The sequence below is a fragment of the Oxyura jamaicensis genome, chromosome 21 (assembly GCF_011077185.1).
Source record: "Oxyura jamaicensis isolate SHBP4307 breed ruddy duck chromosome 21, BPBGC_Ojam_1.0, whole genome shotgun sequence".
Lineage (NCBI taxonomy): Eukaryota > Metazoa > Chordata > Aves > Anseriformes > Anatidae > Oxyura > Oxyura jamaicensis.
In genome coordinates, this window is record NC_048913.1 from 7,780,502 (window position 1) to 7,794,772 (window position 14,271).

The 14,271-nt window shown below is 44.3% G+C and overlaps 1 protein-coding gene across 14 annotated transcripts in view; it reads right to left on the minus strand.

Annotated features, from left to right (window-relative positions):
* Positions 1-791: 791 nt before the first annotated feature.
* EIF4G3 (eukaryotic translation initiation factor 4 gamma 3) overlaps positions 792-14,271 on the minus strand; it is a 129,788-nt gene continuing 116,308 nt past the window's right edge. For 13 of the 14 annotated variants that reach the window (XM_035344972.1, XM_035344971.1, XM_035344970.1 and 10 more), the window contains 9 exons: positions 13,971-14,086; positions 11,667-11,839; positions 10,972-11,097; positions 9,980-10,061; positions 8,054-8,152; positions 6,974-7,120; positions 5,410-5,491; positions 3,821-3,967; positions 2,724-2,905 (listed from right to left, as the gene is read on the minus strand). In XM_035344972.1, coding sequence (XP_035200863.1) covers positions 2,724-2,905; positions 3,821-3,967; positions 5,410-5,491; positions 6,974-7,120; positions 8,054-8,152; positions 9,980-10,061; positions 10,972-11,097; positions 11,667-11,839; positions 13,971-14,086 — 1,154 coding nt within the window. Of the gene's footprint in view, positions 2,906-3,820; positions 3,968-5,409; positions 5,492-6,973; positions 7,121-8,053; positions 8,153-9,979; positions 10,062-10,971; positions 11,098-11,666; positions 11,840-13,970; positions 14,087-14,271 lie in introns of all 14 variants that reach the window. The other variant, XM_035344958.1, reaches the window with a different exon arrangement.

Sequence of the window (14,271 nt, forward strand, 5' to 3'; positions counted from 1 at the left end):
CCCGCATGGAGTGCCTCCGGTGTCAGAGACATTCCCAGCAGGGTCTGACGCTGCCCATCCTCTGTGAGGAACTTCCCCAGGTGTGAGCACTGCACAGCCTAGCGTATATTTGCTCTGATACAAACTCACATCCATTTAATTCAACAGTTTAACTGCTACGAACCATCACATACCCACCCTTGTTCTGGCTTCAGTTTACTTCTGCAAGAAGAGCACTCACATAACCCAACCTGAAAAAAACAAAACAAAACACACCTTGAGACCTCCTGGAGGGGGTTCCACGTGGATGCGCCTTTTGGAGACCTCGAGAGCACCCCTCACAAACCGGTAAGCCTGTCTGCACGAGGGCTGTGGGGGGGAAGGGAAGCAGCTGTGCAGGAGGAGGTGCTGCATGCCATAAAGCAGATACATACATGTGCATATATTAAGGGGGAGATTTTTTCTTTTCCTTTTTTTTTTTTTTTTAACAAAACATCAGAGAAAAGTGTTTTATTGTTACTAAAAAAACCAAACCAAACCAAACAAAAAAAAAAAAAACAAAAAACCAAACAATGCTCTAGTGTTTTAGGCCATGGATTCTCTAGCTCAGATTCATGGCGTGGAACACGTTAACGGGGAAGGCGTCTCATGGACATCTCCCCCTCCAGCCACAACCAGGCACCCTCCTCCCTTCCCTGTGGTGATCAAACAACATCCTTATGCAAGTACAGCAATTGTTTACATGTAAAAGTAAGATTAGGAAAGTATTTAATGTATTTGTAGCCTTTTTTCTTGGTTTTCCTCTTTTTTTTAAAAAAAAAAAGTGATTTAGCAGCTGGAAAGAAAAAGACAGCATCATGTGAGCAGCTAGTGCTGCGCAGACCACCAGCAAACGCTCCACAGGTTACTCGCGGTCCACAGACCACAGTTCACAAACTACATTTTAGGGCTTCACAAACTTTGCAGACTGTGTTATGGTAGATGCTTCGTCACAGTGAGAGCCAGCAGGTCATCTTTGGTTGTTGAAGAGAGACACACAAGAGACTTAACGCACTCAGCAGCAGCTCAGTTTGGAGGACTGTGCGGCACCGGGGCACGGCTGAGGTCCCTCTGGGCACGGAGGCAACTCGCGCTCTGCCCGCGCCGCGCAGTGAGCGCTGTTAACCTGTGCCCGGGCTGTGCTCAGACTTCAGACACGGCTGCGGGGTGGGCAGAGCCAGGAAGAGCACCGCATCGCCCACTGCGCTTGCTCCCCTGACTCCTGTAGGTCGCTTTCATTTTCACCGTGTGGGCTTTTGGGTTCCTTAAGCACAGCAAGGCAGCCAGCAGATGGCAAGGGGCGGTGGTAGAAGCTGGGCAGCGACGGATGTGTCAGCCACGGAGAAGGGCTATCGGTTCTCTGCTCGGGCAGCTGCAACCTCCGGAGTCACCGCCGTCGCAAGTCCCCAGGACAACGCCACCGTTCCCAGTCACACGAGGCACCGCGGTCACACGGCTGGAAGAACCAGGCAGGGCTCGGGCACCGACCGCCCCGAGATCACCTCCCAGCCTTGCAGAAAGGTGCTGGGAACCAGACAGCCCTACGTGGCGCCGCAGCCCAGCTAGCTGCTCATTGCTCGGCAGCCATTAAGTTCTCTCTGCAGAAAGGGTCTCCCAAGCAGCAACCCCCTGTTTTTTTTTTTAAACAATTGCTCTCACCCCTCTTTTTTGGTAGACACACATACATACACACACTATATGTACACGATTTGGAACCGAGGATCTACACAAGGAAAAGGAAGCCAGCACCGCTCAGAGATGGTGCACACATTCAGCAGCTGTCAAAGGAGAAGTCGTTTTACTTTCTTTTAAACTTGCAATGTTTGTCTTTATTTTGTTCTTTATATTTTGAAAGTGAAAAGAAATAGTATTGAGTCAATTTCTTTTTTTCTTTTTTTTTTTTTTTTAAATATTTGTTCTATGTATTTACAAGCCTTAAAGTTGCTCTAAAGGTTCTGAAAGTATCACTAGTACTTTTTCCCCAGGGTAGCACTGTTTTGAATGAGTTATTTTCGGAGCACTCTGGTCCGCAGCAGTTTTCTCAAATGCATTTCCTTCCGTTCCAAGGTTATGTATGTTTTGATTACTATTTTCTTTTTAATTTCTGAAGCAAGCTGAGAGGCAGGCAGAAAAATCTGATGACAAATAAAAAAAATTGATCTCTTCCTCATCTAGCTTACCCCAACCCCCTTGAAAAGTTTTGTCTATTTTATCATGCTTTGAAACAAAACTGAGGTGCATATGAAGGGGAGGGAAATTTATTTCTCTGCTTTTGTTCTATTATACAATTTGTTTACAGAAACTGCAAATTTAAAAATTACACTGGCATTTGCAGTCCTTAAAATAATAAATTAAAAGTTTTAAACTTTTTTTTGCTAAACAGATTTGTTTCGCTTTGTGTTTTATGTAAGTATGAGTCCTTGTTTAAAAAGAAAAAAGATTAAAACAAAATATTTTCTATAAATAATACATGTATTTTGGTTTAGTGCTCCCGCCCTCAGGTTTGAAGTTTACTTTTTTTCAAGTACCTTTTTTCCTCCATGATCACCTTTGTGTTTATCTACTTTTACCTCTCCCACTCGTGCGTGTGTGGGGGAAGGGGGGGTCTGCGCGAGAATTGGCCTTGCTGCACTGTGATTGGCGAAGACGTGAAACTTTTTAAAAAAATACTTAAATTGTTTCTTTTTTTCCTGTATTTTTAAGTTTTAATTATCCTCCGACTCCTCTTCGGCCTCCCGTAGCCATGTGAAGAACGCTGTGACAGACTTTAGCGCTACTCCTTTCCCGTTCTGCTCCGCTGGGTCCTTGCTGCTTTCCCACTTGTAGAAGGCATCCTCCGATATTACCTCCTCATCATACAGGCAATCAAAAAACATCCGTAACAAATCTGCAGTCATGGAATAATGGGGGAGAACATCTGTTAGTACTGCGCGGTTTAAGTCAGCAGACAAAGCCGCGGTTACGGATAAGGGGATTGATGTGACCTTTAACGCGAGAGATGCGGACACAAGTAAAAGGAAGATCTGACACTGAGTTACCGCTTCCTGGCTGGTTAGACACAGCTGAGAGGGAAAACAGGTCCCTCTGATGCTGTGGGGTAACATAGCTCTGCAGAAAAGGGAAAGTGCCCGTGAGAACATATTACTTAGGGACCGGCTGGCAATCCTCGACTGCCCGTTCCCCTTTGCATGGACCATGCAGCTCGGCTCCTCTCCAGCACCTGATTTTATGTGGCTCAGCAGGAGAGAGAACAAACGACTAGCCCCTTAAAGCTACGTATGATCAAGCTGGGTGGTTTTGTGCACTCTTTCATTACGTGCTGCAGACTGCCTGGGAACCCTTGTTCCTCTTGCAGTCCCCTGCCTCTTTTCCAACACCGTTTTTCTACAGTGGCTCTGGGACCAGACTCATCAGTTGCTCAACTGCTTTGATGCAGCAGATAATGCAATTACAACGCCCAGTGCTCTCACACGTCCAGGTATTGTACTTTTTTTTTTTTTAATCTCTTTGCATCACTGAGACTTGTCCTTCCTTCTGCATGGCTGCTTAGAGGATCAATCGGGAGAAAATCCCACCTCCAGCAAAGCATTTGGGGAACTGCAGTTCTCTAAAAGCTGGAATCTGGAGAAGCAGAAACCCCTGTATGCTGTTTTCTCTCAGCCGCTATGTACAAAGGTAAAACGCTGCTTCCATCATCAAGAAAAGCACAACCCTCTTCCAGACTCTATCACTGGACTGTAACAGAAACAACTTTTCCTTAAGCTGCCAGGGTTCAAGACCCCAGTGCAGAGACAACACTTACTAGGAGGCTGATCAAGTTTTACTATTGATGCTTGTAGTGCATAAAGTGCTTGTAGTTCCTTCTCTGTGTCTGAGTCCAGGTACTTGAGTAAGATCGGCACCCTCTGTTTGATAACAGCAGTGTCCACACGGAAGCTAGAAGAGTCCGCTGAAGGGAAGAGAAGAAAATAGGGTCAGCTTTGGTAGATAGCAGCAGGGGTAGATCTTTTATCTCCTTTATTTATTCAAGTAGAAATTACAGATACAGGTTAGCTCTGAGAGAAAAGACGATGAGAAACAATAGGAAGTATTTCTGATCAAAGGCTTTTTCTGCAAGTCTGGATTTTTACACTTTCCCCAATTCAACCGACATCTGCAGTGCTCCTGGCCCTAACCAGTCAGCTGAAATACACAAAGAATTTCAACCTAACTTTGCAGTGCAAATCATGTAAAGTGGGTGCAGTGGCTGGAGTTAAAATCTCAGCTATATAGAAAGTTTTTAGATGTTTTTTTTCCCCTAAAAATACTAAAGGCAAAACCAGAACCATCAGCTGCACACGACACAGGAAATCAGGAGTATATAAAAATACGTCGGAAGTCTGTCAGCACCATGGGTAAATCAGCAGCTTTTAAAGTAGATCATACAACACGATTAGGTGATTTTTGAAAACAAAAGAAAAACCCCTCAGTTAGAGGCAAGGTCAAAAAGTAAAACAGAACAAGATGTTTCAGAGACACCCCCAGCGGATTCATCAGGAAGCCTTCCACAGGCCATCCAACCCTGGGTCACTTCGCCACTAACACTAGGTGGCATCAGAAGGGTTCCGTTCTCCGAGAAAGGAGCCGGGCTGCATCTTTCCCCTCTCATCCCCCCAGCCACAAGATGAGGTTCAGACCATTTTCTCTGAGCATGACTCTTACAGCTAGGAGCAGAAGTGGGTGCTTTACAAGCACAATTTTTTGTCTTGCCAGATGCCACCAGTAAAATTAAAGACAATGTGAACTGACCAGAAGGTTCTGGCTGCAGCGCTTTATTCAAGCACCCCTGGGAGTCTGAGGCTCCCGTGTCTGACTTGGGAATCCACCTCCTCCATCTCCAACCAAGTGCTGTACATACACATCATTCATACAAGCTGTCTTTCTAAAAATGCAACTTGCTTTGGCCATGAAACTATTAGCAAGACAGATACACAAGCTGGCTTCTGTTCTGCAACCCACGTTTCCAACTCGCATGTGGCAATCCGCGATGGTAGTGCCCACGCAAGCTTGCTGACACAGGAGTGGAAATGCTAATTAACTTAATAACGTCTAGCACATTTCCACCTTCACTAGAAAAACCGATGAACAATCTGGTATTTCTCGGTCGTCTGAAACATCTGCTCATGCAAGGTCACTGGGACGGGGCCTTGCGAACCCCCTACCCAGCAACCTTCCTGCCTGTCGCAGGGGGAATGGGCATCCTGCTCCTCAGCACTAGAATTCAACACAGCTCAAAAATCTTACTGTGTGATGATACACAGCCTGGCGGGGAGGAATGATATAAACCCCAAAACTGTAAAATAACTCTCTGCATTTTTTGTTTGTATGGTGTTTACACTGCAAGTTACTCACCTATAATAGCTGCTTTACAAACTGCTGTCATTAAAGCTCTAAGGAATGTAGGTGAACTCATCTGGCTTTCATCTAGATTAGCCTGAAATCAAGAGTAAATGGACCGGTTAAGAACACGCGGGTGTGTAAGCGCTACTGTTTCCAAACTCCACGGCTGAATTTGGCAGGAGGTTCACGTTCAGTGTGAACTGCTTGAGTTGGAGCCCAACTCACCCCGTGCAGAACTTCAGCTTTCCCATCCAGTCCTTGGGAACAGCTCAGGTACGTCAACATGCAACAACGGTTCTCTTGTGATCAGCACCCCATTTAACTACTCCCACAACTCGTCATTGTCTCAAGAAAAACTAAAACAACAATGCTTGGCACTTACAGCACCCTTATACATTTGCTAAGTTTTAGGCTTTTTCGACAAATTTTACAGAATGCTCCTTGGACACAGATTTGTTTGCTCTGTAGAAGAGTTCACAGAACGGCTGCGTAACTTGTCCAAGACCACAAAGAGAGCCTGTGGCTGTCCCCAGATTTTCAGTGCTTCTTTCATTCCACTTTCTATTTCTCTAACAGCCACAGAAAATGACATTTTGAACACATTCCTCCAGCAACAGAAATAGCTGAAATGAAGCTGACCAAGCTTTAGCTGTAAGCACAGATCTAAATGCATCAGGCTGAGTATATTTACAGGCACAACGCTTAAAATCTGGCTTAAAGGATGCAGCCAGAGATAGAGGGCAAAGCCTGGTCCGATGCACTGGGAAAGGTACGTGTACCCTGAACGACTGCCCAAGGGACGTTTTTGCAGCATGGCAGGGCATGCAGCTGGGCAGGGGATCGTTAAGGTCAATCACAAAAAGCAATGAAACGTTTTTATTTCATTATCTGAGAAGAAAGAATGTAACAGCATACTCAGTCTAAAAAAGTAATCACAAACCAGAAGCAGCGTGCTTGGAGTCAAAAGGTCTATGGCATGTAAGCAGAAAGGTACACAGTTGTACGTTAACACAACTGAAAATCTTTCTTCCTAAAGCCTATGTTGTAGTGACTGATTGATTAACTATGTATCAGATTTAATTCTTTGGAAGCGTTGATTGCAGAGACCTGATCATCTTACTGTTCTAAGCCTAGACAGGAGAACAAAAGAAAAAAATCAACACCGCAATTATTTCTCAGTTCTGACCGTGCCTAGGTGTGCTGCTTCTTGTTACTACACAACTTCATCAGGCCGTGGAGGCACTGTGGAAGTATAACGGAATCCTTTAAAACAAAAGATGCGAGACAGCTCACCATGAAGATAACCTGTGTCCCAACCAGTAACACACAGGTGAGGGCTGCCAATGCCTCTGAGTTTCCCACCTCAGTGGAACTAACGCAGCAATAAGGGACTCCGTGCCAGTTACTAGGCCTTGAAGGCTGTCGCCCAGCAGTTTTCCCCCCCGATAACTCATGCCTGCCACTATATAAATGTAAAATGACCCGACAGACTGCAGAGATGCTCCTTCAGATGAGAAAACATTCACAAAAGCAGTTAATAAAATGTGTGCAGGGAGGGTGTAAATAGTTTTTATACCTCTACCCAGTCAAAGATTTGTTCATCATTCGCCTTGTCCTCAACAATGAGTTTTTCTAGCTGCTTGTTCAGCTCTTCTGCAGAGAGTTCTTTCTCTGAAAGTGCTTCTGAGGAACTGGAACAGTCAGACTCCGTGAAGTCCAACTTCTGCAACATCAGAAGTGATGAGGAGAATTAGTTAAATTAACTTTCCTATGCCGAGTTAGACCAAATTGAGGCAGCAAGCTCCACTTCATTCTGTTTTCCACATCTTTCAAATGCTAAGCTATCATTACAACGATTTATATACTTTCTTCTGTTCCAAATACTACAGAACACATTACAAATGTGGGAATTGCATTATCCAGCAAAGACATCCAGGCATCCCAGAACAACTCCAGCCCTGCACAGTATGCGTATGCACAAAACAAAGTGCATGTTGCTCAACTAAAACTACAGGGAGCTGGATTGCAATTACTGGAGTCAACATTTGCTAAAAAACTGCAGCTAACGCCCCAGTTCTTGCAAAACGTGACAGAGGATCTGCAGTCCCCCCACCAATCATCAGGCCTTGGTAGCCCATTTCATTTCCTGGGGCCCAGTGCTTCCTAAGAGCCAAAACTGGGCAGTGCATCGCTTGGGGGCTCCAAGATAAGATCTCCAGCTCCCTCCTTAGGAAGGCAACAGCTGCAAGGTGTCCTCCATGAGGCTTGGCTCCTTGCTTTGTGAAACCCTCTGAGATCATTTGCAAGGTGGGACAAGTAAATAATTGCTATCATTTATTCTGACCCTTCTGCTGGCTGGCTGTCCTGCTTGCTGCAAAATTAATTATGATTCCCCCCTTCTGGAGAAATGCATCTACTGGAGGAAGCCAGCTGATGGGAGACGCGTGCCTCAGATCACAGAGGACAATCCAGTCCTGCTGGCATTTCAGAATGGAGGTGGCGGAATCATCTAACCTCACCTTAACGAGGGAGACATTTCATCCCACGACCCATACCGACTGTACGTAAGGATGGGATGGAACAGGATGCACAAATGGGACGGAAGGCCAAAAGTCAGTGTGACAAGTCATTGAGCAGATGCTTGCTCTTAACTCACTTGTTCCGTGAGAAAGGTATGTACATCCTCCCCTTCAGGTAAGTAGTCCTTCCAACTGAGGCCAGTCTCCCTCCATAAGGCTCCCACTTTCTTATGGCTCTGAAACACAAACGGTTCGGTCATGTGAAAGACTTGAGAGACAACCACGGGAGCTCACGCAATCTGGAGTGGTGCAGCTGTGTCAGGAAAACAAAGAACCGTTCAGCCACCAAACAAGATGCCTAGCAATAAAGTGAAAACGTCTGGAAATCCCGTGCAAGAGAAAGCATGTACACAATCCTGCCACACGTAAACGTATCTTGTAAAGTGGTCAAACGCCACGGTGGTGGGTAATAAACAAGGCATAACGTGACACTTGGGGTGTGCAACAGCTTCAGCCAGAGGCTACCTATGAGAAGGATCACATCTGAATAAGGCAGTTTCCCATGGCCATGACAGAGCTGGCAGTTTGATGACTTCGATTCCTCTCCTGCCTCTGCCATGAACTTCCTCCATAACTCATTCCACCCTGCGCTAGTAAGTTAGCGATTTTTTAGAAAATAATTATTTACATGACTGTTTTCTGTGCAGAGATCAAACCTCAAATTCAGGTGCATAATACCAAGTTCACTGTTCAATTCTGAGAATTTGCAGACCTTGAGGAAAAACTCCTTTGCAGCACGTACACTACTGACCTACGTTGTGCTGGCCTTTTGGTATCCTGCCCCACGCGACATACGTACAATTCCGACAAGAATAAAAATCCTAGTAACAACCAGCTCTTTTCCCTCAAATGCTCTGCAAAAACTTTCACCTCATAGCACCTGCACAAGGGACATCGCAGCGTAGCCTAGGTTAAACACTGATAAAAGCAGCTCGGTTTTCCATTTACAAAGCAGATTACAATCTCAAATTTCCAGTGTGGATTATTAAATGCTACTTGGGCATAGTTCCTGCTACAGTGCATCAGGAACTGAATTAGATGACTGTTATTGCATTGCAACACCTAGCCTGAAATACCCAAGTCCAAGTATTGGACCAGACAAGATAGAGTTATAATAAAGCTGTGGCAGAAACCCAAGCCTGTCTTTCAAATCTTCAGAGCACAGCAGCTTTTCTCTCACAGAACAGAGGAAGGAAAAACAAACCAAACCAAAAAGCAATCAAACAAAAAAGAACATGACTGTCCAAACAAGCATAAGACCAAAATAAATTAAAAGCCACTATTTGTACTGCTAGCCTGAAATGCTCCTGGGACAATCACCCTTATTTGAATGCATGCTTAAAAAAAAAACAAAAAGACAAGTGAGGGATTTTACAGGGTTCAAAATAGACACTATCCAAAGTGCAGTATTTAGCTGAATTAAAAAAAAAAAAAAAAGGACAAAAATGGAGACAGAGTTATAGGGAAATCACCAAACTGTTTGTACACGACTGTGAAATGTGTAAGAGAACTCTGGAAGTTACAGGGTGAAAAGGTGTCACTACCCCTAGTGATGGGTGAGTCTTAAGAGTTGGCAGGTTTAGTTTGGATAAGCACCCAGAAGTCTGAGAGGCCATCTGGAGCTTATCCGAACTCTCAGAACCTCTCCGGTCTGCAAGAACAGCTCTCTCGCAAGATTTCCGGCACTTGCTGCTTCTGGTCAGCCCAGAAATACCTTGAGACTGTCCCTCTTGCAGTATTTCAGCACCCTAGCTTCTGGAAGAAGCCAGGTGCAAAGGTACCTGCAAAAGGGAAAAGTGATGAGAAAAAAAAAAAGTTAATTTTTTGGAACCTTGGAAGGTTTGGTTTGAAACTGGGGATGAAGAAGCAGGTTTCCTAGGTTATCTGGACTGGCTGGTCCATCCCTAAATATCTTCTTGTGGGAAATGCGAGCATGTGGGCTTCATGCATAAACACACACTTGTTGCATCCAGCTCTGATCTCCAGTACACCTGGCTACTTACCATTTGTTTGCATAGAAGGTGCAAGATTTCAGCAAGCAAGACCCCGGCTCTTCCCACAGGAAGCAAAGGTTTGCTAAATTCTCTAGAATGAAAGAAAAACAGGTATTTTTTCTCATAATTTGAATCATTTCTGAAGATAGTTAAATTCTCAAACAACAGCGCTCCAAGTCTGGAATGCAAGGCAAGGGGCAGTGATCAAACTGAGGCACGAAAATGGCTTTAACTTCTGCCAGGGATAAAGGATTTGATCTAGCTAGCACTGCTGATAAAATGGACTTCAGTGATGCAGTGCACTTGCTGCAACAGTGCTTATTACCAATATATTTTTTTTCATTTTTAAGTGAGTTCAAATCCACTCATTTTTTGTGGGATGTTGCAGTCAGGTAGGAGGACCCTAGAAGATAAGAGCTTTGGGGTGAAAAAAGGCTATTATTTTCTTAATACACTACTTACAGGAAAAGGGAACCGTTCAGTTGACTTCTAGTTAATCCCCAAATGTATAAGGACATGTACAAAATAGAGGAACTTTGGTCCTGGAAGCAGTTTCCAGTCTTGCCAACAAGGTTTTGTGCCCGTGTTTAAGGCAACACCCAGACAGTTGTTACTACACTCCAAGAAAAGACGTGCACGATGCCTTGCTCTCACAAACCCCAATTCTCAGAGCTTCAGAGTGCTTTTGAATGACACTGACTGTACAACATCAGGTTATTTTTTAGCTCAACTGAAACAAAGAGGATTGCAGTATACTTCTAGATAAAACTTTCACCCCTGAACGATGTCTACAGAGCAGCAAGCTCCCTTCCCACCACAGCTTTCCTTTTGGTGCAAATCACAAGTCCCAAGCAGTACGCAGCAAGCCCTGCAGCAACTCATATGAGAAGCTGAGCCTCGTCTTTTATCTGCTGATGGGAACCATGTTGTCAAAATACCGCGGCATAGCCAGGCAGATGGCTCGGGCTCAACCTCCACTGAAGAAGAGCAGCAGTACTTACTGTATAAGTTCTCTCATAGAGATTCCTCCTTCTTTTAACATGGGGGTCACCAACTCAGCTAGGTACAACCAAATATGGGGTATATCTATGGCCATATCGTCTGCCATCTCCAAGGTATCTGAAAACCTTTAGGAAAAAGAAGAAAAGCGTCAAGCAATAAATACAACTCAAATTGAGGCTTTTCCTGCAAAGCCAATGTCTACATTAAAAAAACTCCTTGTTAAAACAAACCAAGATAACAAAGAATACTATTGATGTGTTATGCTTTCAAGGGATTCAGAACTGCTAGGAGTCAATTTCTCTATGCAGTAACGCAGAGCATGTGGAAAATGCATCGTCTTCTGTAAAAACAGTAGGTAGAGACAACACATCCAGGAAAGTTTCACCGACACTAATTCTTATATCCCAGGAACAAGCTGTTTGCTAACCAGTAAAAACCTGTAAGTGTGAACAGCATTTTTGTCTTTAAAATATCTCATAAATTGAGCCTTCTTAAAAAATCCAAACATTTTCAGGAGGGGGATTACTAATATTACTTGTCAGTATACCCAGGTGGAAATGCTCCTTCAAAAAGGATGCCTGGAGAGAATCGGATATGAAAGCAAAGTGGGAAATCATCCCTGTCCAGCACAAACAGTGCTCATCTGCAACGAACGCTCAAGAAAAGTACCCGTTTCTGTGTGCAGAATACAAACCCCTTGAAGAAATCCTGCTTGCTCAGCTTTCCTGACTGCACCAACTGATGTAATAACTGGCCCATGTGATCCCTGGTGATCTGACTCCTCTCAAGTGTCGACTCCACTCCCACTCGCACGAAAACAGGCAGCAGATTCTGGGCGCTGAGCTCCTCCACGCACTGCATTGCTTCCTGTTCAAACGACAGGCAGGATCATTTGCCTGAACAGCAAACATCAACAGAACAAAACCCGAAGTGGCGCAGAAGGATGATTACTGCTAGGTTAGGGTGCAATGCTCAGCAGCTGGTGTATGGGATGGGGATTTTTCTGATGGCAGGTCAGGAGACTCCTGGCTTTGATTTTTCTCTTGAAAATTAGTATTTATTGAAGATGAAGGTGCTGGACTAGGCTGTGGAACCTCATCACAAATCGCCGCTGAAATGGCAATCAGGAATTAAAAAAAGATGAGAATTTAGACTGTGCAGGCAACAGATTTTTTAAAATAAACTAACATGCTCCAGGGTGCAGCTTGGCTGCTAAGTGTCTTCTGGATGCCACCAAAACACCTATCATTTCATAAAATATTAAGCCAAGTCAAAAAGACGAAATATCTGGCCTGGCACAGAAGTGCCTGCTTACAAAAACGCCATATAAAGAAGCAGAAAACGTGGGTACTATGTGAAGGAAAAGCTCCTCTTTATAAAGCTTCTACTTCCCGGCATGTACATTTTGCAACCTAAGCAAATAAAATGCTCTTAAATACAGACTTTCAGAGAAATGCTCTGTCACACTTCAAAAGATGTCCACTGTCATCTGCAAAGATCTTCCACTGACTGCCTAGGTTCAGCCCAAGGGATCTCAACAGTCTCCTAGCTAAACACACCTGCTCTTCGGTTATGCCTTTGGTTATCAAGAGCTGGCAGCCCCCGCTGGCTGCCTTCCGCAGGTCAGGATTTCGGCAGTCCCAGACCGCGTGCTCAGGTCAGAGATCAGAGGTGCCTGACGGATCCCCGCGTCTCCAGGACAGAGAGGTGACCGTGCTGCTGGTCAGCCCTGCTGGCGCTGACGTACAGCTCAACGGCTTTCATTTACAGGCAGGTTAAATAGCAAAGGCTAAACCCAACACTGTTCCTTTGCTATATCCTACATTAACACAAGCACTCATACATGGCCTGTTACTGTGAGTTTGTGCTGCGTTTGTCAGAAACTTTGTCACATACCACATATGAAGGGCATTGAGATTTTAAAGTTACCAAGTAACATCAAGTAACTCCTTATTGCAAATGCGCTGCCTCAGTCTGATGTCCTCTTTAACCAGATGGACACTTGTCTAACACAATTCAGCTGTATTCCAGCCATAAAAAAAAAAAGTCATCGTATTTGCAAGCACAGAAACCAGAAACCGAAGCACCTCTTTTAGCCCTGGACATCCAGGGGTTAGACTTTGAAGTCTACCTGAAAAAGGACCGGAGACTACTTTGTGAACTGGCCCAGCGGTCCTCTGCCTCCTCCTGCTGAGATCTGCCACACCAGCAAGCTTGGGGACATTGCAAATCAAAGAGGATTTTTTCTCCAAGTCAGAATTTTCTCCTGATAAGATTTCTGATACAAACTTCTCCTGGTAACTAGATGTGAGCCCCAAACAAGCCATTAGGATATTCCCCTTCCTGATGTTAACTGGAAACACTATAAAGTGCAAGAAGCAATGCCATTTTTAGGGTGCCAAACTAAGAATTCCCTAGCACGGTCATTTCAAACTTTGTGTGTTTCTAGAATTTATTTCAGCAAAAGATCAAATCATTTGGCTCTGCAGCAAATGTAATACTTCTTGTAAACTCCACGGACAGGCTAAAAATCCATTTACAAGGGAAACAAAATTGCAACCTTTAACTAGGAAGTGATGACAGCTGCTCAGTAATTTTCAATGTTTATTAAAAATACTCTAGAGTGGTTTGTTCAATATTTAGTATTGCTTTATCTGCCTCCAGATCACAACAGCACATGCTTTGATAACTAAATGAAAACCTCAGTTTATTTTCCCACTAGCTTTTCTGCTTCCAAAATTGCAGTTATTATGGAGCTGCTCAGTGATTCATGACAGAAACACATACATCTTCCTACTTAAAACGCACAAACTGGCCTATTTTTCCTACTACCAGCAGGGCAGAAAGCACTCACAGAGCAGCTGCCACCCAGATTTGAACAGGCCCCACTGCTTCTGCTACCTCTGTGAGAACTGGCTGCCACTGTCCTGGAGAGAAAACACGCTCAAGCCCCACAGCTGCAGATCCTTCTGCTACACAAGGCTCTCATTTTGCTTACCTTAAAATCATTAATATGCAAGAACTCATCAATGATAGATTTGCATTTTCTCTCTATTTCTTCTTCTGATAGCGAAGGCTTCTCTTGCACTGGAGCTGGGGGAGCTTCTGGCTTGACTGGTAGAAACAAACAAACAAACAAAAAAACATTTGGAAAAGGAAAATGAGAGCTGTTTCCAAAGATGACATTTTGAAAACAGGAGTCAGAGCCATTTCTGCTGGCTGGCCAGCTGCAGTCCATAGCAAACTTTGCTGTGATAACTGGAACAAAGATGATTTACAAGCAGGAATGAGATGGCTGA